Source organism: Sminthopsis crassicaudata, chromosome 6, assembly GCF_048593235.1.
Source record: "Sminthopsis crassicaudata isolate SCR6 chromosome 6, ASM4859323v1, whole genome shotgun sequence".
Lineage (NCBI taxonomy): Eukaryota > Metazoa > Chordata > Mammalia > Dasyuromorphia > Dasyuridae > Sminthopsis > Sminthopsis crassicaudata.
This window is the reverse complement of record NC_133622.1, coordinates 152,672,166-152,698,243: the sequence shown is the minus strand read 5'-3', so window position 1 is coordinate 152,698,243 and position 26,078 is coordinate 152,672,166. Positions and strand designations below refer to the sequence as shown.

Sequence of the window (26,078 nt, the reverse complement as noted above, 5' to 3'; positions counted from 1 at the left end):
TCCTGCCTATGTAATTTGATGTTCCTATGTGCCTAATAAGTGAAGTCAGCTAGCTTCATTTAGACAAGATCTGCAAGATTCTCCTGAATGTAATCAATTTAATTAACTTCCTTAATCACAATCTCCTAGTAGTTGATAAGGGAATTGAAATACAGACCATCCATTTGTAAGGTCTCCCTTTCTCATTGTTCCCAGTCAATCTGTCTAGGAATAACAATCAGATGAAAGAAGAGAAACCCACAACTCTGAGCTTAGGGTATGCACACACCATAGCTGGAATTTGTACTTGCACATACATCTGGGAGCTGTAACCATTCATATAAAACACTTCTTGCTGTGTGGTGTTTGACTGCTGTATTTCTTTTGTGCCCTGCATCCATGATTTCCCACCCTCTGAGACTCTTCATTTTACCCACCTAGGTCCTTATAGAGAGCAAACTTGTGAAAGAATGATGAGTATATAGAATATAAATTTTTCTTTTATTGTTGATACTCATATATACTTTTTGGAAAATACAATAGAAAACAACATTTATTAAAAGATAGTATCTTTTTTAAAATATAAAGTTATGTAATAGATATTTGATACATGGCACAAAAACATTTGTTGTTTGGTCTTTTTGTCTGACTTTTTTTGATCTTATTTGTTTTTTGTTGTTGTTGCTTTTGGCAAAGATACTGGAGTGGTTTTCCATTTCTTTCTCCAGATCGTTTTACAGATGAGGTAACTGAGGTAAACACGACTTGCCTTGGGTCACACAGATTTGAACTCAGGAAAATCAGTCTGACTTCTGACTGGCACTATGCCTCTTAGCTGCTTACAAAAACATAACTCTTTTGAAAGGAAATAATTAGGAATAAGAGTTTGATTAAGACATATATTGTACTTTGGTCTACAATTTTTTTTTGTTTTTGTTTTTAATTCCCTCAAGGTAACACTTCCCAGATATATTGTAAGAGAGTTAAGAATTCTGATTCATTTTCTTGGGCCAGCTTTCATTCTCAAATATTTGTTGTGACTAAATATTCCTGGGAGTAGAATTAGAGAGGAACCTTGATTGTCTAAATAAAGAAGCTATGTTGGGGTTAGATTTCCAAATTAAATGATGCTTTTATGATTGATTCTCTCCCCTCTTTTCTGAGATCAAGGGATTTATGGAAGTAGAAGGGAAGGAGAGTAATAGAGGCAGGATGACTTTGGTGTGTAAGATAGAGATCTTGGATAGTAAAATGTCACAGAGAGGGTGAGGTGAGGTATTCTGATTTCAACTGAATCATGTGGGAGGGAGAAGATAAAAACAATATCACCTGAGAAAGGTGACATCATACTAACAAATTAAGGTTTTCTAACTGCAAAACTTATTTATTTAAGAGCTGTGCCTTTTATGGTCTGCTGGCCTGTTTAAACTTCATTTAAGATTTCCAGTACTCAATAATGGAATCATAGAATTAGAGCAGGAAATGTCCTGGGAGATCATTTAGTCTTTTAGAGGAAACTACAGCCCATCAGAGATGAGAACTTGACATTTTGTCTATATTATACAACTCATTGGGAGGCAGCTGATATGGTGGAAAGAACCTTGGCTATTTAGGAACTGGGTTCAAATCCTACTTCTGAAGATCTTTCTATGTGACAAATCACCTAATATTCCTGAGACTCACTTTCTTCATATTTCAAATGGGGATTGGACTGTGACCTTCAAAGACTTTCCCACTCTAATTCTACAATCCTTTTGTGAGACTTAACAGAAAAATTATCTTTGTTCACTGTGGTATGAAAAGGACAAAAGTAGAATAAAAATGGTTGCATGAAATAGAAAAGTAATAAAATTTTGAAACCTTAGATTTTATCTCAAAAATAAGGATAAAGATAGCAATCCTATATGCATAATCACTCATTATTCTTCTATTTTTATAAAACTTCCTAAGATTTATTGCTGGAAAGCATATACAGCTACTTGAATTCAGTGTCTTAATTTTTTTTGTGTTTGTAGCTAACCACTGCTTCAAATTGAATGTTTTGTACACGGTTTATCGCTGCTAATGCACGCTCAGGAAGAAATCTGTGGGGAAAAAAAATGAAAGCTTTTCAAATTAACATTGTTTGAGAATACAGACAATAGGACAATATGAAATGGGTAAAAATAATAGATACACAGAATATTAAACTAAGGATTAGTTGCCCTGCCAATAGTTTTTTCACTGTCAATTTTTTTTTTTTCTGATGATTTCCTAGTTTGGATTTGGTTCCTTTTCTTGATTAATCAGTTAATCAACAAGCATTTATTAATCACCTACTTATTTTTGGTGCTGTGCTAGATGTTGGAGATATAAAAAACCCAAAATGAAATACTTTCTACCCTAAAGAAGATTGTATTCGACTGGGAAAGAAAACATTAATGGTCTTACTTCCCCCATTTCTTTTGATATTTATGTTCAAAATCTCCAATGTCAGTCCTATATTTTAGAAGACTTTCAGATACCAACTAAACAGCATATTCAGCTTTGTTGAAAATTGTGCATAGTAGATTTGCAGTAGATGTGCAATTGTCTTTTTTATTGTACTATGTTATGAAAATGCTTGTTTTATTCCATTAGTCAAAAAAGAAAGAAAAAAACATGATTATTAGATGTGAATCAAAGTTAAAAATAACTTCCTTCATTAGTCAGGGAAAGTCTACAGAGTAAACAAGATGGTTATATCAGAATAAACCACAAAAGAAAACTTGGAATATCAAAAATGCTTAAAAATAAAAATCAACATGTAGCATTTGATTCTGAAAATAAACATTTCCCTATTTTGTGATAGTTTGTAATATTTCAATGGCTATTCCACTGTGTTTCTAATGACCGAATTGTATGTGCTTGTTAAAACCTCAATGGGAACTAAACATATATGGCAGAGTGAATGCCTTATTTAAATAGACATCTGCACTTGAGAAAGAGAGAAACTTCACTTTAATTAGTAGTGGAAAAGGCCAATCTGACTTTCCTTTGAATAATCATAAAGGAGATACCTGGAAATATTTGGTTATTATTTTTGTGTTCTTTGCATCTCTAGCATTTGGCAAAGATGGGTATATTTTAGACTATGAAACACAAGGTTTTATATATATGTAAAATATTAATATCATGCATAATATATGTATGTTATATATATAATGTACATCATATATGTTATATATGTGATATAATAATAAGATGTAAAATAAGTATAAAACTTAGGTATAGGGTTAAATTATCACTTTGGATACCATGGTTTCTTTTCATCGTGGCTTAAAACTCAAGAAAGAAAACATTTATTTATGCTATAGAATATCAGCTCTAAATGTTTTTTTGTTGAGTATTTTCCTGTAGTGGAAGGTTCATTGAGTCTAATCCTATTCCAATCCTCCACTTTATATACAAGGAAACAAACCCAAATAATTTGGCCAAAGTCACACTTTTCCAAGTGCAGCTAATGGGGGTGGTTTAATAAAATTGTCTAACTACATTCTTTATTTGTCTAAGTTATCAAATGGGAATAAATATATTAGAATCCAGTATTTTCCTGTTAAACTGAAGTTTTCTTGCTTGAAAAAAACCACAAACAAACCATAATTATACCAATTCAAGAGCATAACAGAGAAATTATTTTACAAGTAAATCTTTTTACTTTCTGTCCCTAGCTTGTGGGCCTTAATCTGCATTTATTTGTCTCTGAACTGAATGTCTGCCTCTTTAAGATCTTCTACATAGTATTGATACTGTCTTTGCCTTAGAGATTCTCCCTTGCCAGTATCACTCAACAAATCTCTTCTTCTTGAAGATTCACTCCATCTATATGAAATAAACATACTATTCAGATTTTTATTGTGGCTTACTAGCATCCATTGATTACCTTCCCTTCTTGTCTGGTTCATAGTTTTGGTCTAGCTGAATCCTTGGTCTCATTCTTAGAGATAGCAAATATACATGATGTCTTTTCAAATTTTGACCTGATTTTCTTAAAGCATTAGCCTGCCCATGTCATTCCCCAGCTCAATAAACTCCAGTGCCCCCTATTACTTTTAGGATCAAATGCAAAGTTCTCTGTTTGGTATTTAAAGTCCTACATAATCTGACCCTTTCTCTTCCTATGATATTTCCAGGCTCATTGGAATTACTAGACTCCCTTTTCCACACTCTGTGATCCTGCCAAATTGTCCATGTCTTTGTTTCTCATACATGGAATTACATCTTCCATCTCCATGCTTTTGCACTGGCTGCCCCACATGCTTGGAATGCCTTCCTTCCTTACCTCTATCTCACAGAGTCTCGTTTTCTTTAAGATGATATTTGAACACTCTCTTCTATGTGAAACTTTTCCTGATCTCCTTGACTGCCAGTATTCTCTCTCCCAAACCAATGAACTATTTTGTATTCACCTTACATTTATGCCACATATATATATATATATATATATATATGTATATAAGATAAGAAGTTATATATATATATATAAGTTCTTATCTTCCTCCTTAGAAAGTATAAAGTATTATGTATTGCAGTTTCTTATGCTTATATTTTCAGACCTAGCACAGTGTCTGGAACATAGTAGGCACTTAATAAATACATGCTGGGTGATAGCTCTATCTCTACCAGCTTACTTGTAGTTTTTTCCACATAGCTTTCCATTTTTCATTTCTAAGCTTTTGAACTAGATGTTTTCCATGCATGGAAAGTCTTTTCTGATTCCTCCAGCTGCTAATGGCATCCCCCAAGACTATCTATATCTTGTTATTTGCATGTTGTTTCCCCCATTAGAATGTGAGCTCCTTGGAAGCAGGGACTGTGCTTTTTCCTTTCTTTGTATCCCTGGTACTTAGCACTGTGTGGTATAAAGACTTAAACACTTGTTGTCTGACTAGATGACTCAGGTGAGAGTGGATGCTAATGATAGAAAGGAATCATTACCATTCTCATGAAAGGATTATGGCCACAGATTATTTCCCCCTAGGACTAGAGTACATCTTTGACAATATGCATAGTTGTACAGTAATGGTGACTTGTTTCTAAAGTCTATATTATAGAGCACTGGCCCTGGAGTTAGGAGGGCCTGAGTTCAAATCTGGCCTCAGCACTTACCAGCTGTGTGACCTTGGGCTATTCACTTAACCCCAATTGCTTCCCTCCCTCCAAAATAATAATAATAATAATAATAAAGTATATATTCTACCATACTTACTTTTCCAATACCAAACAGAGATTCAAATATGATGGAACAAAAATCATTTTCTTGTCAGTTAGAATGCCATCCATTAGTTTCCTCACAACATCATCTGTCTCCAAAACAGGCCATAACCTTTAAAAAATGGACTTTTATTGGTTAAAACAGAAATCAGAGAAAACCTTATGCAAATAAGCTCTCTTATTTATTTATTTTTAACATTAAGAGTTTGCTTCGTGTCCCAACTGTACAAGGACCACAATTTGTTTCTATGTGCTTACTCTTTTATATGAAAAAAATATGAAAAGAATTAGACTTGTTCTGCTTTGCCCTAGAAGATAAGATTTAGCCAAAGGGTAGACCATTGTGAAGTTAATCATAATGCAAACATGTGTTTTGCTTCATACAGCCTGGCATGATGTATTTTACATATAAGTTAACTAAAAAAGGTGATAATATATAACCTTGTTGCACTCCTCTTCCAATTTTAAACCAAGCAGCTGTTTCCTGTTCAGTTCTAACTGTTGCTTCTTGGCCCACATATCAGAATAGAGGATTTCTGAGGTCTTCTCTGTTTTGATTCTAGACTTTCAGTAAGCTATAGAAAAAACCTTAACATAAATATGGGAAAGTATAAAGGACTTAATTTATTATTTCTTTTGGAAATATTTTCATTATAAAGGCCTTCAGGACAATGATTCCCTTTCAATTCAATCAACCAATATTTTAAACTTCATACTATGTGGTAGGCACTGTGATGGGTGACATGAGACCAGACAAAAATGAAATAGTTATTTCCCTTACAGAGCTTGTATCTTATCAGTAAGTCTTTATAGTTATCAGTACTGAAAGTGAAATGATCCATAGAACCACAGAATTTTAGAGGTGAAAGAAACTTAAGTGGTCATTGGGTCTACCATTATATAGACATCCTTATTCTTAGGGAGTTGAGTTGATAGTATTAATAGAGGAATTTGAATCCTACAATTGCTTGTCAGACATTTGGTGAGGATAATTTGCTATTTATGGAAGCTGAATATTGCCATGGATATACAGGACCACATTTTCCTTAATTCATTAGTAGCTGATTGCTCACTCCTGCTCACTCTAGCTTCTTACCACTACTTTTATCAGAAGGGCCAAGGGTTACACTTTTTGGAACTTTACAAACTGGAAGCTCAAACTTTTGATGCAAGAGAGAAGCTGATTTTCTTTAAAGGGAAAGTAAGAAATGCACAGGGCCTGGAAAGCATTTTGTTTGAGTTTTTCATCTAAAATTCTGAAGATTCATTATGAAACTGAATGTTAAGGCCACACAGTTGGGAATTTGAAAATAACAGTTTAGACAGATGGAGGAAGTTGTGAAGCTGTCCAGCTGCAGAAAGGGACCTTTTAGGGTCAATTTTTCAATGTGTAGCCCAGGCCAGAGACTTAAGCTAGCCTCAGGGATAGTTCTACTCCAGAAAAACACGTAATCTATTATCTCTTAACAACTGCTCTTTTATCTTTCCTCTTATTCCAGAGCTGGCTGTATTTGGTACTCATTTCTGATTTGTTTCTTACTTTGCTTTACTATTCTTTCATATTTACATTGTTTTATGTTTTTTTTTTAAAGTTTATTTTTCACAAATATCTGTAGTTGAACCTGAATATTATTTGTTTGCATTTTATGAAATAGTCTTAAGGTAAGAAGAAGGATACTGCCTAATGGAGATTTTTGCAGTTGTAAGATGATGCAGGGAGATTCATCCCAGTGTTTGTCCAGTGGTTAGAAGATATTTCTACCTAACCTCTAAACTTTTTATTATTCATCATTTTACTTATAAGTATTTCATTATTAATTGCTCAGTTAATGATAAACAGTCCATATTTTGTAAACTTTCCAAGTAAGCAGGGGAAAAGATCTTTGTGAATCTGGGACATGTTTCCAGCAAAAATTCTGACAAAATCTCTTTGTTCCCTTGTAGCTCATGCTGCTTTGAGCAGATGGGGCAGTCTCCACCTCTGAGAAAGAGGAGGAAAGGAAGAGAGAGTGGCATCTCTGACTCAGTCCTATGGGCAGAGGTAGACAATGTACTGGATTCTTCCCGTTTCTTCTGCAGGGGGAAATGAGGAGCTAGTACCAAAGAGCCAATTCTGTCCCTTACTTAGAAGTCACAAAGACAATCTAGTCAGAATGCTAGTTAAAACTGTATTTTTTTCCTCCAGTCTTAATGGTCCTCTCAGCTTTGATCCGCATGAAAACCAGAATTCTTAGGCCCTATGTCATACTCATCTGTCATCCTTACCTTGTGCTTGGATTCTTGGTAAATCCAGTATTCACAAAAACAGGACAAAGACAAGAGGTCTTGATACCATTTTTTCCCATGGCAGCAAGTTCTGATGTTAGGGCTCTGTGAAACCCAACAGCAGCAAATTTACTGGAACTACAAAAGATTTATGAATAATTATCATCAATAGAAAGTATGAGGTTCTTTTCTTATCAGAGTTCTATAGTGTAAAGTGTTTGAATGGAAAATGAATAGAATATGCTATCCAACTTAACAAATTCTTCTACATTGAATTTTCTTAAGTTATGAAAAAAAAATCAACTTAATTTAGATCCCTTACATGCTTAAATAGAGTGCATATATAAAAGAAAAATTTTAAATTGGTGATTTCCCAGGGAAAAATCATGACCATTATTCACAGGTTTAAGTGATTTTTAAAAAAATCTCAACTATGGGGGCAGCTAGGTGGCGCAGTGGATAGAGCACCAGCCCTGAATTCAGGAGGACCCGAGTTCAAATGTGACCTCAGACACTTAACACTTCCTACTGTGTGATCCTGGGTGAGTCACTTAACCCCAGTCTCAGGGGGGGGAAAAAATCTCAACTATAACAATTTTTAGTCAGTAGCAAATTGTCTTCACAAGGTCTATGAATCCAGTCTCTGTAGCTTTAGTTATTTTCTCTTACGTAGGAAAAAAAATAAACAATGCAAAAAAGCTATGAAGACAATTGTTCTCCTGAAATACATGTACTATATACTGAAAAGTATCCTGGCTTTGGAGTCAGCGGATCTTAGTTTCAATCCTGGGTCCTGATTTAGTAGCTGGGTGGCCTCAGGAAAATCTCTTCATATAGAAAATAAAGAATTGGGATTAGATGGTCTCTAGCTTTTAGAGGTCTTTTAGCTCTATAGTTGGTGTACATTTTCCTTTTACCATTTGCACTTCAACTTCTTAATTTTGTTTTTACTATTCTGTAATACATAAACCCCTTTAAGAAAATAATAAAAAGAAAAACATTAGCTGCTTCTATCACAGGTGATAAGGGAAAGTGGCTAAAATATTGGACCTAAAATCAGATCTAGTTCTGAAGATCTCTGAGGTTCTTTAAGATTCAATTTCCTCAAGTGCAAAGTATAGATGATATTACATATATTACTTATTTCACAATGTTGTGAGGAAAATGTATTACAGGCTTTAAAGTTCTGCATAAGAATGAGTTGTTCTTTAGAGGAGAAGAGAGGAGATTCCTATAAGTTTGGATTTTTTTCAAATATTGAAATAGTAGCATGTTTTAAGTTGTATAATTTTTATATATATGTCTTAAAGGGAGAAAGGAGCTTGAACTTAACCACATGCACATATTCCTTTTGCCTGCACAGTCTCTTCCTCTTTCTTTGGGAATATCTACATTATCAGGGAGAGCACAGAAAATAGCCAAGAGTATGAAGCCAAGCACCCCTATTGCAGGTCCTTACAAAGTCACTGACATATACTTCCATTATCACAACATAATGCAAGTGAGTAAAAATCTTGTCAAAATGTCGATAAGCTGATGCTATTTATTATTATTGGTATAAGGCAGAGGGAAGAAATTGATGTAACTTTTGACAGAATTTACAATGTGGAGTTTCATACAAGTGGCATGGTACTATAAGCTGATTTTCAACGTTTTCTTCCACAGTTAGGCACTGGTAACATGTTTGTTGGTCTAATGTCTACCTGGCTTAACATTACTGTGTAAAGAGACGACAGAAAAATAAACAACTGTTCACACACCAAGTCATTTAAAAATCTCGTGATATAAGTACAAACACAAATATTCTGATGTAAGACATTTCCACAATGGCTAGGCACTGACCCTGAGGCTATCACATGTATGTACATGTGATAGTGGCCTATTTCTGCTTCTGTTGATCTTTATTTTATGGAGAATATAGTTCAAAGAGCATTGTTGATTTTCTTATGGTTATCTCTGACCTGCAATTCAAGTCTATACTATTTCCAAATCTAAAAGTAGTCCAAATATGCATAAAAATATCTTTTCTGGTTCAAGTAAAGACATTACAAACTGTATTTGCTCTAGAGTTCTGAAATTACTAGGAAGAAGATGGAAGAATCCTTCAAAATAAGAAAGTAGGAAAGTACCTTCATAGAAATCAATACATACCAATAAGGGATAAGATAAGGAATCACTCCATGACCACATATGGATGCCACAGTGATGATATGACCATGGTTTTTCTTCATCATGGGAGGCAGGAGTGCTTTAATAATCTTAATAATAGTGCAATAGGGAGAGACAGAGAAATTACTTTCAATACAGGTTTTTATTTTATTCTTTGGATAGTCCAGTCAATCTTAGCAAAGAAAGATGTCAACATAAATGAAGTAAACTTTCACAGGCCCAGATTGGTGGTTTGTGCTTACCCAGAAGTGACCAAGGATGTTGACTTCAAATGTTTTGGTAATTTCCTCATCTTTGGTACTCAGAAGATCTGCTGGATAAACTGCTCCAGCATTATTTACTACGATGGTCACATCGCCAACTTCCTTCTTTATCTTTTAAAATTTAAAAAACAGATTAATATTGTCACAACATCTTGAAGGTTTCAGGTAGAGGTAAACAAGGACTAAATTATTTCTTCAGTTTACATTTTGAAGAAGTACCTCCTCTGCCCCCTTTCACTCTCACCCCACCCCCACCCAACATAAGCATGAAGTATATTAATGCAAACATTCATTCATAGATTATTTAATTTCTACTGTCTGCCAGGTATTATACCAGGTATTGGAAATACAAAGGAAAAAATTAATCCCTGCCTTCAAGAAGCTTGAAGGGAAACAACAGAAATTTATTTGGATGGGGAAAATAGGATAAGAGGTGACAGTTAATATGGACCTTGAAGGAACTTAAGAAAGCAATGGGGTTGAAATAAGGAGGGGATATATAAGAATTAGTCCAGACAAAGCCACGGAGCTAGAAGATAGAATGATGTACCCCAGAAACAACAAATTGGGAACTATAAGGAAGATGTATAAAAGACTCTATAGGGAGCAGAAGACTCAGGCTGAAGCCACCAGCTTTTAATGGACTAAGGGAAAAGGTCTTCTCTATTCTTAAAGTTATATACTCAATGCCTGTTTATCCACATACACTGCTCAGCAATTTGAATTTTAACTTAATCACAAAGAGAGCAGAGATTTGTAAGAGAAAGATTTAAATAGAATTAAGGCAGAAAATCCATCTTCTGTCTAAATAACTTTCCTAACTGGGGGCCTGAAAGAATTTTGGTTGAACTTAAAACTTTTCATTGAAAAGAAATTTCTTCATGATACAAAGAAAGGAACCATGTCATTATATTGCCTTTATACTTAAAAATGAGCTTATTACTATAACAGTATTATATCTATCCAAATTTATTTTATAAAATACTTATCACCAAAGTTCAAAAGAGCTTTTTTTTTAATAGAATAGTAGACATGAAAAATATTATGTCATTAATGGTAATGTTATCACAGTATCTTATAATGGCTAGAAAACTAACTTGAAGCTAGAGAGACCTGGGTTCAAATCCTACCTAAAACATTCTGGGCAAGTCATTTAGTTTCACTATATTAGATAATGCTCTAAGATAATAAATTGTGGATAAAGTACTTTGACTCACATTTGACAAGGTAATTTCCTCTTCCACAAGTTCCCTATATGAGTGAAATTAAAGGTCCAATCTCTATCTGTAGACAATATTACATAGTGCTTTAAACTTCCAAAGGAATTTACATATTATTTCTTATGATCCTCATAACAGCTCTGTGAAGTAGGTCCTATTAATATCCTCATTTTTCAGTTGAGTAAACTGAAGTAAAAGTCTTGAGTAAAGACTGAGTAGGTTAAGTGACTTGTCCAGGGTTACCAATTAGTAAGTGTTTGAGGAAAGAATCAAAGTTAGGTAGGGATAGGCTAGTAAATATTTAACAACCAGCTCCCTTCTCCCCACAATGTACATAAGACTCACTTTTATGTATAACCTGCATTATTAGCATTTTCTCTTTCATTTTCTCAAATCTAGACAGTCAATAAATAAATAAATCTGATTTGTATTATTTGCCAGTTTTAAAGTTGTAAATAAAGTTCACTCTGAAAACATACCAATAATGGTCTTTCTGACTCTAAGCCTAAATAGTTTATCCCAGTCAATACAATGCAAAATAGGAGTTCCTAAAAAACAAAACAAAACAACAACAAAAAAAAACTAATGGATCCAATTAAAAAAAAAAGAGAGAGATTCTGTTTTTGTTGGAATATATTTTATCTTCATCAAGCTCTTGTGCATATTAAAGGTCAGTAGTGAGAGCCAGATCAGATGTGTTAGATTGTATATATGAGTATATGTGTGAATGTGAGAGTGTGCATGTGTATTTTTGAGCTGCCTCTACCTGACTGGCAAATTTCTTGACCTTTTGATGCACCAGGAAATTCCCTAAAATCTAGAAGAATAACTGCATTAATAGATAGAGTTTCCTCATTCTCCTCATGCCCATGAAAATCACAGCTCCAATAAAAATACAACAAAACAAAACAAGAATGTTTGGATAAGATATGTAGCTAAGGAGAAAATCCTATTATAGAACATGATTTCAAGGTTAAGAATAATGGGGGGGAAAAAAAAGGCCTTGAAAGAGTTTTTTTTTTTTTTAAGATCAGTCCTTTTATGTCTCCTGGATCCCCTGTAATTGATCCATTAAGAATTTGTGCAAAGATGTACTTAGTCCTTACCTTGTCTATCATGCTATAAATTTCCTCTTTTTTACTGCAGTCAACCACAAAAGCATGAGTTGAGGCTCCTAGTTTTCTGCATTTAGCAGCTGTTTCTTCAATACCATGCTGCAAACAGAAAATGAGATGGAAGGGGGAAAGTAATAAGCACTTATATAGCCATACTTTACAAACATAATCTTATTAATCTTATTTTATCCTCACAATAACCATATGAGATAAGGTGCTCATTTTACCATTGAGGAAACAGACAAACCAAAGTTAAGTGATTTGCCCAGCATCACACAAACTACTAGGAGTCTGAGGTTAGTTTTGAACTCAGGTCTTCCTGTATCCAGATTCAGTTCTCTTTCTACTGCAGCACCTAGATAGAAGGTAAAATGTGATGGATAGACTTAGGAGTTAAAAATAAAGAGGGATAAAACTTCAGAGAGTGCCATCTTCCTGGATCCTTAGTCTTTTGCATACAACAGTAATTCTCATGTTTGTTGATGAAGAAACTGAGACAAAAAGAGTAAAGTGACTTACCCAGGATTACACAGCTACTTAGTCTCTAAGGCCAGATTTGAACTCAGGAAGATGATTCTTCCAGATACCCAGCTTGGTGCTCTATCCACTACACAACCTACTTGCCCATAATTCTAATGTAGAACCCTTTAATTTATTTATTCTTTTTGGGGGGGCAGGGGGGAGAAGAAAATTACTTAGCATGTGAGGCTGCATTAGGTCTTCATGATTCCAAGGTCCAGTGCTGAATCTTAAAGAGAGATGAGACTAAGTTAAAGACTTAATGAATTGCAGGTATTGGAATATGCCTGTGTAATGTGGGATTTGCCTGTGTGAAAGCACAGAAATGAGAGATATGTTGTCAAAACTGGGAGAACATGCAGTCATCAAATTTGTCTAAAATGTAGAGTTGGTGAAGGAGATACAAAATCAGTTTACAAATGTGGAAGTCTGATTCTGTAAAGCTTTAAAAATCAGGCTGAAGAGTGTAAATTTTATTCTGGAAACAACAGAGAACAGGTTTTCCCTCTCTATTTTCTCCACTCATTTTATTTTCTATAGCTCCACATTGGCTGGTTCATTTCCTTCTGCCTACAAAGATGCTTATGATCTCCCCTATCCTCAAAACCCCTTACTTGATCTGTGTTATCTCTGCAAATGTCCTTTATCTCTTTTGTTCCTTGTAGCTAAACTCCTTGAAAAAAGCTTTCTTTTATAGGTGCCATTATCTCCCACATATTCTCTTTGATTCAGTGAGACTGGCCTCCTGGCTGTTCTATAAACAGGTGCCCTATCTCTCATCTCAAGGCATTTTCTTTGGCTGTGTTCCATGGCTAGTATACCTCCTCTGTTCTGACTACTGATGTCCCTGGCTTCTTTTAAGCCCCAACTAAAACGCTGTCCTCTTCAGGAAGCCTTCTCCACCCCACTTAATTTTAGTGCCTTCCCTCTGTTATTTCCTATTTATCCTGTATATAGTTTGTTTTGCTTATATTTGCTTACATATCATCTTCCCCATTAGATTGTAAGCTCCTTAAGGAGAGGGCCTCTGTTTTGCCCCTTTTTGTACCTTCAGCATTTAGCAAAGTGCCTAAAGCATAGTAGGTAATTAATAAACACTTATGAATCACTTGATTGATTTTCCATGGTCAAATTAGTTCAGGAAATGTTGGTCTAGAATCTTCACTCACAGCTATTATACTCTTTATACATCATTCATATATGAATTTATTTTGTTTTTTCTATAACTTTCTATTTAAATTCATGCTGAAGATAGCTAGTTGAATGGGTAGTGGATATAGTGTTGGGTCTGGAATTAAGAAGACCTGAATTTCAAATCTAACTAGCTGTATGATACTGGGCAAATCACAACCTCTATTTGCCCAAGTTGCCTCATCTATAAAGCAGGGATAATAATTGCACCTACCTGTATTGAGAATCAAGTAAGATAATTGTAAAAGGGCTTAGCACAGTTCCTTATACTAGTAAATGTTCTATCAATGTTAATCTTTGTAACAAAGAGCATAAAATTTTAAAAAGAAAAACTGTTGAAATTAATTTTGTCCTATGTATATTATTAGAGTTATTATTTCCTGGGACTGTTTATGTCATTCTAGATCAGTTTGTATAGTTTTTACCAATAACTTTAAAGAATGTCCTTTTGGCACTTTTTTCTTTTTCTTTCTTTCTTTCTTTTTTTTTCCCCCCCCTGAGGCTGGGGTTAAGTGACTTGCCCAGGGTCACCCAGCTAGGAAGTGTTAAGTGTCTGAGACCAGATTTGAACTCAGGTCCTCCTGAATTCAGGGCTGCTAGGTGGCATAGTAGATAGAGCACCAGCCTTGCATTCAGGAGGACCTGAGTTCAAATCTGGTCTCAGACACTTAACACTTACAAAGATTGCTTATTGACTAGAGAAGTGGGAAGAAAGAATATGCACAGAAATGAATGTGACATGAAAACAGAGGCTACTAATATGATAATAATAATTAACATTGATAGAACATTTACTACATTTACATCTATACTCAGATCCTCCTGACTTCAGGGCTGATGTTTTATCCAGCTAGCACAGCTAGAAATAAACTTTCTTATGTATTTGCCACAGAGTGAATTCTTTCTTAAGACTCGCGCCTTACCTCTCATACCATAGCCTGGATCCCCAACACATTTACTTCAACAAGTTCATCTCTATTGGGAATAGGGAGGGTGGGAGAAAATCTCAAGTCATTTTACCCCTATATTAATAATCAATTATTAAGATGAACCTAAGCTTTCATTATGAAAACTCCCTCTAGAATTACAAAATAGTCATTCAAACATAAAATAGACCTGCAGACTGAGTAGAGGATTGTGAAATGTGATGTTGGTTTTACTTGAAAGGTCAAGTTTATCTTCAACCTTGACTATTCTTTCTGTGTTATATTTATTACCCTTCTCACATTGCTTTTCCAAGGCAACAATTTGTATCCCCAAAAGCAAAATGAGAAGATGGCCTTCAAGCTGTAGGAGTAAAGAAACCAGGTGCAATGGAAACTCAAACAACATCTCCCAGAACTGCAAAATGTCAGAGTCAGCCATTGTCCCAAATTGTAAATCATAGACTCCCAGGGATCAGAGGGATTTTATGAGATCCTTTTATTTTTTTTGTTCTCCAGATAGGAAGCTAACTACACAATCTGGTACAATTCAACTAAATCTTAGTTTCCTAAAAAGACATATCTGGCTAGATATCTTGGAGATTAGTTTGTAGTAACTGTTTTTCATGGATAGAACCATGTTTTCCCATTCTCATTCTTTCTTATTCTCTTTACCTCTTTATTCCCCATCTTTCTCTTTTTGCTTGATTCTCTCTGTGACTATATCTCTTTCTACACACACACACACACACACACACAGCTAAACACCTCAGATCTACACAATTTTTTGGTTTTTATATTGTTGTCTTCTTAAGTTTCTTGAGGACAGAGATTCCAGGTAATCATTTTAATATTTATTAAAGCATGTTGAATAAGGATCTAACAGTTGTTAACTGATAATATGCCTTATCTTGGAGACTGTTCTTATTGGTTGGAAGAGGACTGATTTCATAAAACCAAAACTAGAGTAACTTCTTTGAAGATTCTATTACTTTAGGATATACATGTAAAGAGAATGAGTGTTAACTATATATCAACAAGAAAATATTCCTTTCTGATTTGCCATATGCTTGAAAAATACATACAATCATCTAGTTGCAGGTCCTTTTTTCTAAACAAATACTAAGAAAAGTTTAAAGAGAACAGAAACGTCTGCCTTGGCTAGGTAGGGCAAGGGTGGTGGTCGTGGTATTGGGGTGGGGATTGGACAGTGAGGTTGGCAATTGGCAGATGGGGGTTAAAGGATGTGGTTTGTAGATTCTGAATTTTTTCCTCTGTCTTCTCTCTTTTGTTTAACATGAAATTAAGAGAATCAAGGAACATATTAGAAGGTAAATGAACTGTATATTTACCTTGCCTATGTTTGGGCAAACTTGACCTTGGGGAAGGATTATTTTTGTTGGAATTAATGATACTTTTGTTTATTGCTGCTTACTATAGCCAAGCTTTATTTCTTACTTAAAAAAAAAAAAACAAAAAAAAACCCAATACTGAAATATGAGAACTAGGTTATTTGTCCACACCTGGGTTTCTGGGTACAAATGGGGAAAGATTTTAAGGTATTGTTGACATAGGAAATAATAAGATAGTGCTGAAGAGATTGTATTAAGATTCTGCCAACTTCCCATTACATAAATTGTATAATGAGAGGGATATTTAGTTTAACAAGATAATTTATAATGAAAATTCAATTGATTTAAGGAAATCTGACTCCTCTAGCATATTCTATGATTTTTTCCTGAAATTTATAATATGTTAATAAATGTTTGGTTACTATGTTTAATTTCATGCATCTCTGTTTGGGGAATAAAGAGGCTCTAGTCTACAAAAGAAAAAGAAATATGGAATATTAAGAAAATATGGCTATATAAAAAACTAAATTTTTTCCAATTGAAATTAAGTTTCTCAATTTTAAAAGAAGTTCTTTGTTAACTTCTTTGGATACCTATAAAAATAAACTTCTATTTCATGACTTCACTGTAGGAATGCTTTTTAAAAAATATTCATTTGGTAAATTAAAAAGAAAAGAAAAAATCCATGAAAAGTTAATGTGCTAAGAAGAATCTATTTTTTAAAAATAAAAGAGCTTTTTATGGGAGTTCTATCAGTGTCTGAGAGAGTGAAAGAATTGTTATTAGAAAATTTAAATGAGGTGCAGTTTCTTTTTCATGTCACAGAATTCTATGAAGGCTATATGATTAGAATAATGTTTCTCAGCTTCAGCTGCAAATTTATTTAAATTTCATTTTATTTTTAGTATCCTTTTCTTTTTAAATTTTGAGTTTCAAATTCTCTACCTCTCCTCACCCTCCCCCAATCACTGAGAAGGCAAACTAAATAATGTCACTTATAAATGAGAAATCATGTAAAATATTTCCATCTTTGGCATATAATTGTTCCCTCCCAGCCTCTAAAAAAAAAAAAAAAAAGCAAAAAAAAAAAGGTGAAATATCATATTTCAGTTAGCACTCAGAAATCATGGTTCTCTCTCTGGAAGTAGTTACCATTTTTTCATTATGAGTCTTTTAGAATCGTCTTGGATCATTGTATTGTTCAAGGTAATAGTCTTTCATAATTGATCTTTCTTACAACATTGCTCAGTTGCAATTGTTTTTTTTTCTTTTCTTTTCTTTTCTTTTTCCTGAGGCAATTGGGGTTAAGTGACTTGTCATACAGCTAGGAAGTATAAAGTGTCTCTTTTTTTAAGACCAGAAGACAAGGTAAGTACCATAAAGACATGATTAGAAGAAAGACTGTGAATCTAACAGTATGAATGGTAAGTAAAATCCAACATTGGTAACTGAAAATTCTCCACAGAAATGAGAATATTATAAGGGTGGTGGCATTATCCCTTGTTTTTTTTTGTCTCTCCTTCTGAGGCTCACTGCTGACAGTGGAATGAACTGGATTTCTTCACATCTTGTGTTCTGTGAAAGGGAAGCTCAGGGATCCTGGTGAGGATCTCACATAGAACTCTAAAGCTCTAAGATATCATATGTAAGGGAAGAATATGGCTCCAGAGAGTTTATTTCTAAAGATGTTTCTCCAAATTTTAAAACTGAGAATGCAAAAAAAGAAGCTAAAACTCCTTCTTAGTTTCTTTAAAGGGTGCTCAGTTGGTAGAGCAACTGTTGACTGTTACATTGCATTTTAAGAAGTATAAAGCCCTTGACAAATATAGTCTTGTCCTTTATCCTCCCAATAGTCATGTAATATAAATGATGCAGATATTATCCTCATTTTACAGATGAGGAAATTGAGGTTGAAAAAGGTTTAAGGACCACAAAGGATAATGTAGGAAATAAATATCTGAAATTGGATTCAAACCCAAATTCTCTTGCCTCTAAATTCAGCATTGTTTTCCTCTGGTCTACACAAGTTGAGAAGTTGAAAGAAATAAAAATGTATTCCGTTACCTTATTAATATCCCATAGGACCAGTTTGCTTTTGTGTTTGGCGAATTCATAGGCAGTGAGTCTCCCAATTCCATGTCCAGCGCCAGTAATTAAGACAATCTCTCCACTGACAGCCTTTCTTTTCACTGGAATAAACAGCCTCACCAAGGCCTCCAGGTAGGAGTATATGATAATGGCCAGAAGCATGAAGAGTTCTGTGATGATGTTCATTGTTTCAGCCACAGTGTCTCTCCTAACCAAATTTTTTCCTTCAGTGGAGGGAACTACAGTATGGAATGGTAAGTGTCAAGGAGGTCAGAGCTCTAGAGTTTAGCTGTGTCCCAGCTATTAAAGAGAGCTGGAGGTTGATAAGCAAGGCTACAAGGGCAGGCTTTCTCCTCATGTTCTGTTGATTCTCCTGCAATAGACTCATTTGAAGTGATGCCAGCTGCTGACAGAAGCCTAGCACAAGAGGTGAGGAGGCGTTAAGCTATTCATAGCATTTGTTTGTAGAACAGCTCTTAAAAAAACAAAGACAAAAACCCTTTATATTAAAAACAACAACAAGATTTTATTGATAGTTTATATTTCTTCAATTGCTCATTCCATAGGACAAATTTTTTGGGGGGAGGAAAAAAGTCAATATCACTGAAAAATTCCAGAAACACATGCTAATAGGCACCTTCACAGAAGGGTGAGTTGGAAGAATCCTCTCCTCTTTTCTCATTTAAATCCTTTTAGATCTATTCTAAAGTGCTTGGCCTAACCAGAGAATTAGATCTGGAGTGACTCTTAGAAATAGCACATAAGTTCATGGGCAATGACTTTCTTTTTTTACACAAAAATGAATATTTGAATTAAAGGAAAGAAATAGAAAAATACTTTCAAAGGAATTTTAAAGAAAAAAAAAGTTTTTGGACTTCAATTTTAAAGTTTTACAAATGAAACTTATTTATTTGATTATTTGATGGTTATTTCCATGACATGTTTTCAAAGTTCACATCTCATTATATAGAGAAACTAGACCATATAGTTTATAAGCAACAACTGTCTGATTATTTATTTAAAATATAAGTTTTAAACAATTGATTTATGCATTAAGAAATATAAAGCTTAATAAGGGGAGAATTTGGGGGCCTTATTGAAAATAAGAATAATCCAGTTTATAACTTTTTGGTGATAAGGCGTAGATTTGTGAACATCTGACATCCAAAAAGAAAAATCAGGTCATGAATAGCTATTAAATAGAAATTGTTCTCATAAATCTGCAGAACTTCAGAGTTTAGTCTAATTCTGTAGACAATCTCTAATTCTGTAGACAATCTTTATTAACTTAATGGTTATTCTATATTTCTACCAAGTTTCACATATATTGCCATCTAGGGGAGGGAGTGAAGGAAAGGGAGGGAAAACTGGAACACAAGATTTTGTAAGGGTTAATGTTGAAAAATTATTCATGCATATGTTTTGAAAATAAAAAACTTTAATAAAAAAACAAATAAAAAGAAAAACTCATCTTTCTGAATTCAAAAAAAAGAACATCTTAATGGTTATTCATTTTGATTTATGTTCTTTAAAACACACCGAAATTCTAAAAGGGAGAAAGTTTGTTTTGACTTACTTATATCAACATAATTTAATTTGCTCAGAAATCATTTTTGTAATGTTTATTGAATATCATTTGAATCTGTACGTTGTTGAGTAAAAAAATGTTTACATAATGCTTTAAAATTTGCAAAACTTTACACATAATTTCATCATTGGACTTTTACAACAGTCTTATATGATAGGTATTGTTATCATCATTTTAAAGATGAGGAAACTGAGGCTAAAGAAGTGTCTCATGTCCATGATTTAAAAATTAATAAGTATTAAAGATGAAGTTTGAACCTGGGTCTTCCTGGCTCTAAGTCCTGAACTCTACTACAATAAATCAATTAATAAACCTTTATTAAGCACCTACTGTTTTAGGCACATACACCTGTTTACAACATTTTATATTTGAAATTTGTCAAACATCTAAGCTAAATGATGTAGTAAAGCACTGTTGAAGGAATGATTAAAATTATTAGGAATTTAACTCAGGTTATTGAATTAAACTTTTATCTAATTTAACTCTAATCTCTGGAAAAGAGGTAGAAAAAATAAAAAAGATCGGCTAGTAATATGAATTAAGTTTCAAAGTCTTTTTGAGAAGAGAACAATTTCTCAGATAGATTAAAATACCTGCTTCAGTGGAATTTGATGACAATATACACTAATAACTTCAATTAGATATGGACATTAGACTGTATTCACACCAGATTTTACATTTCACTATCCCAAGCTAAGAAGTTTGCCCAAAGGAATTGCCACACTTTTTTGGGGAGAAACCTTTAGACCTGGCTAGGACATAATAGAGAAACATATCAGTGGCAGGGCTTTATGTGGGAAAATGAAGTAGGTGAATAGAAAGCCATAGGACCAGCATTCAATCTCATACTTGGTCTAAAATCACAATGATGATTTCAAGGTTAAATTGAACTTCTGTCCATTTCATTAATATTTAGAAGCATGAATAGAAGATGCACTCTTTGTGTTACATGTTATATGTGTTATATATGTAACACACACACATAGAGAGAGAGTTACATATGTTATATAAGCTTTATCAAAGAAGAGGTGAAGGTGGTAAAAGGGGGCACTGACAGATCACAGTGAGTAAAGGTCTGCTTGACAAGAAGAATCTTTCAATTCACTGAGTCAACTTTAAGGGGATAGAAGACAGAATGGATAAGACTAAGGGATGCAAAATAAAAATCTGAGAAGATGCCAGAAGGTCTATGAAGGAGAAAACTGGCTCTGAATGGCTTTAAAACTTCTTTTGAGAGAAAAAAAAAGGTGATAGACCATATTTAGTCATTCAGAGTCAAAGGTGAGGGCTCACCAAAAAATTAATTACAAAGTGAAATTACAGTAATGTCTGGAATAACAAAAGATTATGGGAACAGTGGTTACAGTCCTAATGAGATAATGTATGTAAATAACTACATAAATGTGAACTAATATTATTAACTTCTAATGTTAGATTAACAGAAGGAAGGTATATGCAAATAAATAGAAATATATTCTGTTAAAATTCTGGATATGTATTTCAGAGGTGAATTGAGACTTGGTTTATCAAGTGCCCATTAAAGAACTGTTTCTGGTTTTTTTCTATCTAGTTAAGTAAAACTTCAAGAAACAACAGTCGTGAAGATTAAACACGTAGTGTCTTTCTAGGCCGTAGGGGAATGATTGTATTTTAGTCAGTTTATGAAAGATATTTGTAAAAGATGCCTATACAGCTTACCAAGGAATTAGACCTCTGTTGGGGAGGAAGGAGGACACTTTGTATGCTGGGTGTGAGTTTGTCAGTTCCTGAGTTAAGTCATAGATTTTTAGCAAGTAGGTAAACATTATAGCTCTGGGATGTACAGACCTGACAAACACCTCTGGATTGTAGGCTTTGTTTGGGATCAGCACCAGCTTATTAAAGATATTAGTAGAATACTTCAGGCATTGATATGGAATTCAATACCTAGATATGATGAGACTTCATGCCTTCTCTGTAATAAGCAAACAGCAGAAAGACTGGAGCAAACCATGATAGCATCCATGGGGCTCCTCCACTAGACAATGGATCCAGAGAAATCTATCTTTCTTGATTCTAATTCTTGAGGAATGGAAGGAGTAGTTGAGGATTGGTCCAGAGAACCAAATGAAATAATAATTGTAAAGTCCTTGCACAGTGTTTGGCACTTTGTAGTTGCTATCTGTTAGTTGTGATGATGAGGATGTCACCTGGGTTATATGTACTAGAAAAAATATAAACACTTAACTTATCCTACTTATCAGATGTTACCTCTGACATTCTCACTTGTAGATATTTGAGAAAGATCAAAGGTGAGGAAAGACAGTCTGTCCTGACCCTTATAATACTATTTGGAGATTACTGAGAAGATAAATATGAATAGGCTTCTAGGATGAAGTCAGTTGCTTCATATATTCACCTGTGTTGGCTTATGTAGATATAGTACATGCAAGCTCATTTTGTTACACCTTATATAAGCCTAAAAGGTTTTAGAACAGCGTTGCAGGAAGTGAGGCCTGTTATATTGTATACAAATTAAAATTCTTGGCTTTGAAGAGGATAGTAATTCAATAAATTAAAAGACTATATTAAATAGAATCAGATTTCAAGTATGAAAAGACCCACTGTTGTGTTTTGTCCAGTGCTGTTGGATGCTGTTTGCTAAAGATGAGAAACAACATTAGTCAATATGAGTTCAGTCTGCACTATTGCAGATGCCCTTTACCATGACCACATGAGTGTGAATACCCATTGAAAGGAAAAAAAATGATATATTACAAATAAGGAGGTAGGCCTCTATCATATGAAAATGCAGCTGAAAATTTAGTGTCCACTAGAAAGAGCATAATCAGTAGAAGTAAATCTAGGATTTGAAAAAATAATCTCAGCTTCTTCTCTTTGGATAGCTGGTAGCAGAAGCAATAAGATGAAAAAAAGTGATGAGGAGTGATAAAGGGAGGATGTGAAATTGTGGAACACAAGTTTTGTTTTGCAGAGAGAATTTAACTGTTTAGAAAATGGCAGAACCTGGAACTGTGTGATGGATTACTATACTGGACTGTCACTGATCTTAAACATAGTATCAGGAAAGGGTTAGTTCTACTCCAGAGCATTATGTTCTATCATCATGAAATCAAGATATGACTTTGAACACTTGGGTCAAGAGAAAGCATATGAATTTATTAAAATTAGATTTTACTGGCCTAAGATGGTAGAATGTAAGACCCATGCTCAAAGGGTTGAAAGTAAACTGCTCCTAACTCATGTTAGCATGATTTGGAGAGTATAAGTGCTAGTGAACCATTGAAGAATATGTATTTATAAAGTTTAATCACTGGCAGGAGGAAGGTAAATCATGAGCATTATCCTAATGATGACATATCCACAGTAATTCATCTGGTATGTCAAATCCTACCCAACCATCAAGAGTGTAGAGAGATCTGGGTTTGGACCGAAAGACTCATCATCCTGCATTCAAATCTGGTTTCAGATACTTACCAGCTGTGTGATCACGGGTAAGTCACTTAATCCTGTTTGCCTCAGTTTCCTCATCTGTAAAATGACCTGGAGAAAGAAATAGCAAACCACTCTATCATCTTTATCAAGAAAATCCCAAATGGGATCAGAATTGGATATGACTGAAATGAGTGAACAATATCACCACCCAACCAAGAATGAGAATGCTTCTATGGTTGTTAAGGTATTGAAGGAGAAATATTTTTCACTGTATGGCTTCTATTTCTAGCTCTACAATACTTCAGCAAGATACATATTGGGGGACATGTTTCTGAGCCCAGTGAAGTATTTCTTGCAGCAATCCTATCGTCTGCACACAATTATATCACAGATTTAATTCACTGATATTTGGACAGGAACCATGGTTGTCCACTAATATGTGCTTTGGAATCTAAGACATAGATTCATTTGTATGTATACTTTGTCTGAGGATTGATAAAGGAATCCTATCACTTAGATATAATCTCTCAGAAATGCTCTGATAGAAACAAAGCATAATGTAACAAGAAAGTGACAGCACACTGGTTGAATTTGCTGACAAGAACTTAAGTAAGGTCTTCCTATGAAATTTTGGTATTCAGGAAAAATACATGATAGTGGACCAATGGAAACTATCTCATAGCAAGTAGCTGAAAGATTGTATACAAAATAGCACCAGAGAGTAACTGAGACATACTAGGACAACATATTGCACTTATTGCTCCTGGGAGAATTAATTGGATTCCTTGGTGAACAAGAAAATGATGGAGTTAACTAAAGAGGTTTAAAAAAAAAAAAAAAAAAAAAAAAAGAGCTCATTTGCTGGATACAGATGGACTTTTGAATCTAGACAATGATTTATGTCAGTGACACATCAAACTCAAATAGAAAACTGAACCTTGCAGGTAGCATAATGACTCAGAAAATTACAAATTAACATTATGTTGGTTGGTATTTTTGTTAAGCATTTCCCATTTACAATTTAAGTCTTGAGTTTTGCAGTTATATGTGGTTCAAAAGTTTGACACTTCTGGTTTATGTGATCAAGACCAGATATGATTATGAGAAAGCTAAATGGCACAGAGGGTACAGTCAACTAGCATTTATTAAGCACCACTATGTTCCAGTGTGCTAAGCATTAGGGATAAAAAAGGGTAAAAAAAAATCAGTTCCTCAAGGGAGCTCAAGAAGCTCATAGTTTAATAAAGGAGACAACACACAAATAACTGTGTATAAGCAAACCAAATACATAGATAAATTAAATGATCATAAGGGAAGACACTAAAGGTGAATTGGGAAAGGCTTCCTATAGAAGGTGGGATTTTGGCTGGAACTTGAAGGAGTCCTGGCAAGTTGGGAGGTGGAGATGAAGAGTGAGAGTGTTCCAAGCATGGAGGACAGCCTATGAAAATGTTCAGTCAGAAGATGGAAGTGCTTATTGAAGGAACAGTAAGGAGACTTGTCATTGCATTAGAGTACAAGGTCAATAAGATATAGGAATATTGGAAGGGCAGAAGTGGCCAAATCATAAAGGATTTTTAAAGTCAAACTGAGGATTTTATATTTGATCCCAGAGGTAAAAGGGAGCCACTGGAGTTGACTGAATAAAGTGATGATATAATCAGACCTCCACTTTAGAAAGATGAATTTGATAGATGAATGGAGGATGGATAGGAGTGGGGAGACTTGAAGCCAGGAGATCAACAAGTAGACTATTGCAATAATGTAAGTGTAAGGTGATGAGGGCCTGAATTGGGTAGTTACAATGTTAGAGAAAGGAGTGTAGATAAGAGATAGTCTGAAGGTAGGAATGATAAGATTTGACAAATGATTGAATAATTGAGTTTGAGTGAGGAGTTGAGGATGACATCTAGGTTAGGAGCCTGGAACAATGTCAGCATTTGATAGTGAATAGGGAAAACTGGAAGACTGAAGGATAAGGCAGGAAACAAAATGTATTCTGCTTTGGACAGAAGTGGATACTTCTAAATGGCTAGTATGCAGGTGAAGATGTAAGTCAGGAAGATCTGAGATCAAATTCTGCTTCAAATACTTTCTAACTGATTTAAAGTACCACTTACCTGCTATGTGCCTCAGTTTATCCATAAAATCAAGGAGGTGAATCTAATAGTCTCCAACTTCTCTTCCACATCTAAATCTATCCATCCTATGATCTAGCTAAAAGGCCTAAGGGAAAAGAATCCATGCATAGTGTTTGAAGACTGTAGTATTCATGATATGACTCATATGGATATGGCTCTTCTCAACAATGAGAAAATTCAGGCCAGTTTCAAGGCTCTTGTGATAATCTGAGCTATCTATACCCAGAGAGAACTGTGGGAACTAAATGTGGATCACAATATAGCATTTTCAGTTCTTTTGTTGTTGTTTGCTTGAATTTTATTTTTTCTCAATTTTTTCCCTTTTTGATCTAATTTTTTCTTGTGCAGCAAAATAGTTGTATAAATACATATACCTATATTGGATTTACATTTATCTTTACCATGTTTAACATATATTGGATTATTTGCCATCTAGGAGAGGGGGTGAGGAAGAAATTTCAAATACAAGGTTTTGCAAAGATCAATAGTGAAAAATTATCTTTGCATATGATTTGAAAATAAAAAACTTCAATAAAAAAAAAAAGATATGACTAATTCACACACAAAGATGTCTTTGGAATGTATAAATTTCAAAGCC

General features: G+C 34.2%; 1 protein-coding gene across 1 annotated transcript; it reads right to left on the bottom strand.

Moving 5' to 3' along the window:
• Nucleotides 1–583: 583 nt before the first annotated feature.
• On the bottom strand, nt 584–19,156 carry HSD17B13 (hydroxysteroid 17-beta dehydrogenase 13). Its single transcript, XM_074273906.1, has 7 exons — nt 18,293–19,156; nt 12,235–12,342; nt 9,888–10,019; nt 9,628–9,734; nt 7,477–7,614; nt 5,207–5,323; nt 584–2,063 (listed from the first exon to the last, which is right to left on the bottom strand). Exons 1-7 carry the CDS (start codon nt 18,500–18,502, stop codon nt 1,973–1,975), a joined length of 903 nt encoding a protein of 300 aa, XP_074130007.1. The 5' UTR covers nt 18,503–19,156; the 3' UTR covers nt 584–1,972.
• Between the last annotated feature and the right edge of the window lie 6,922 nt (nt 19,157–26,078).

Excerpts from the sequence above, each read along its gene's own strand:
- HSD17B13 (XM_074273906.1), bottom strand. The coding sequence starts at position 18,502 with ATGAACATCATCACAGAACTCTTCATGCTTCTGGCCATTATCATATAC. Across the intron at positions 12,343-18,292 it reads TCCTATGGGATATTAATAAG|CATGGTATTGAAGAAACAGC; the intron begins GTAACGGAATAC and ends TTCTGTTTGCAG. Across the intron at positions 2,064-5,206 it reads CTCTGTTTGGTATTGGAAAA|ATTTCTTCCTGAGCGTGCAT; the intron begins GTAAGTATGGTA and ends TTTTCCCCACAG.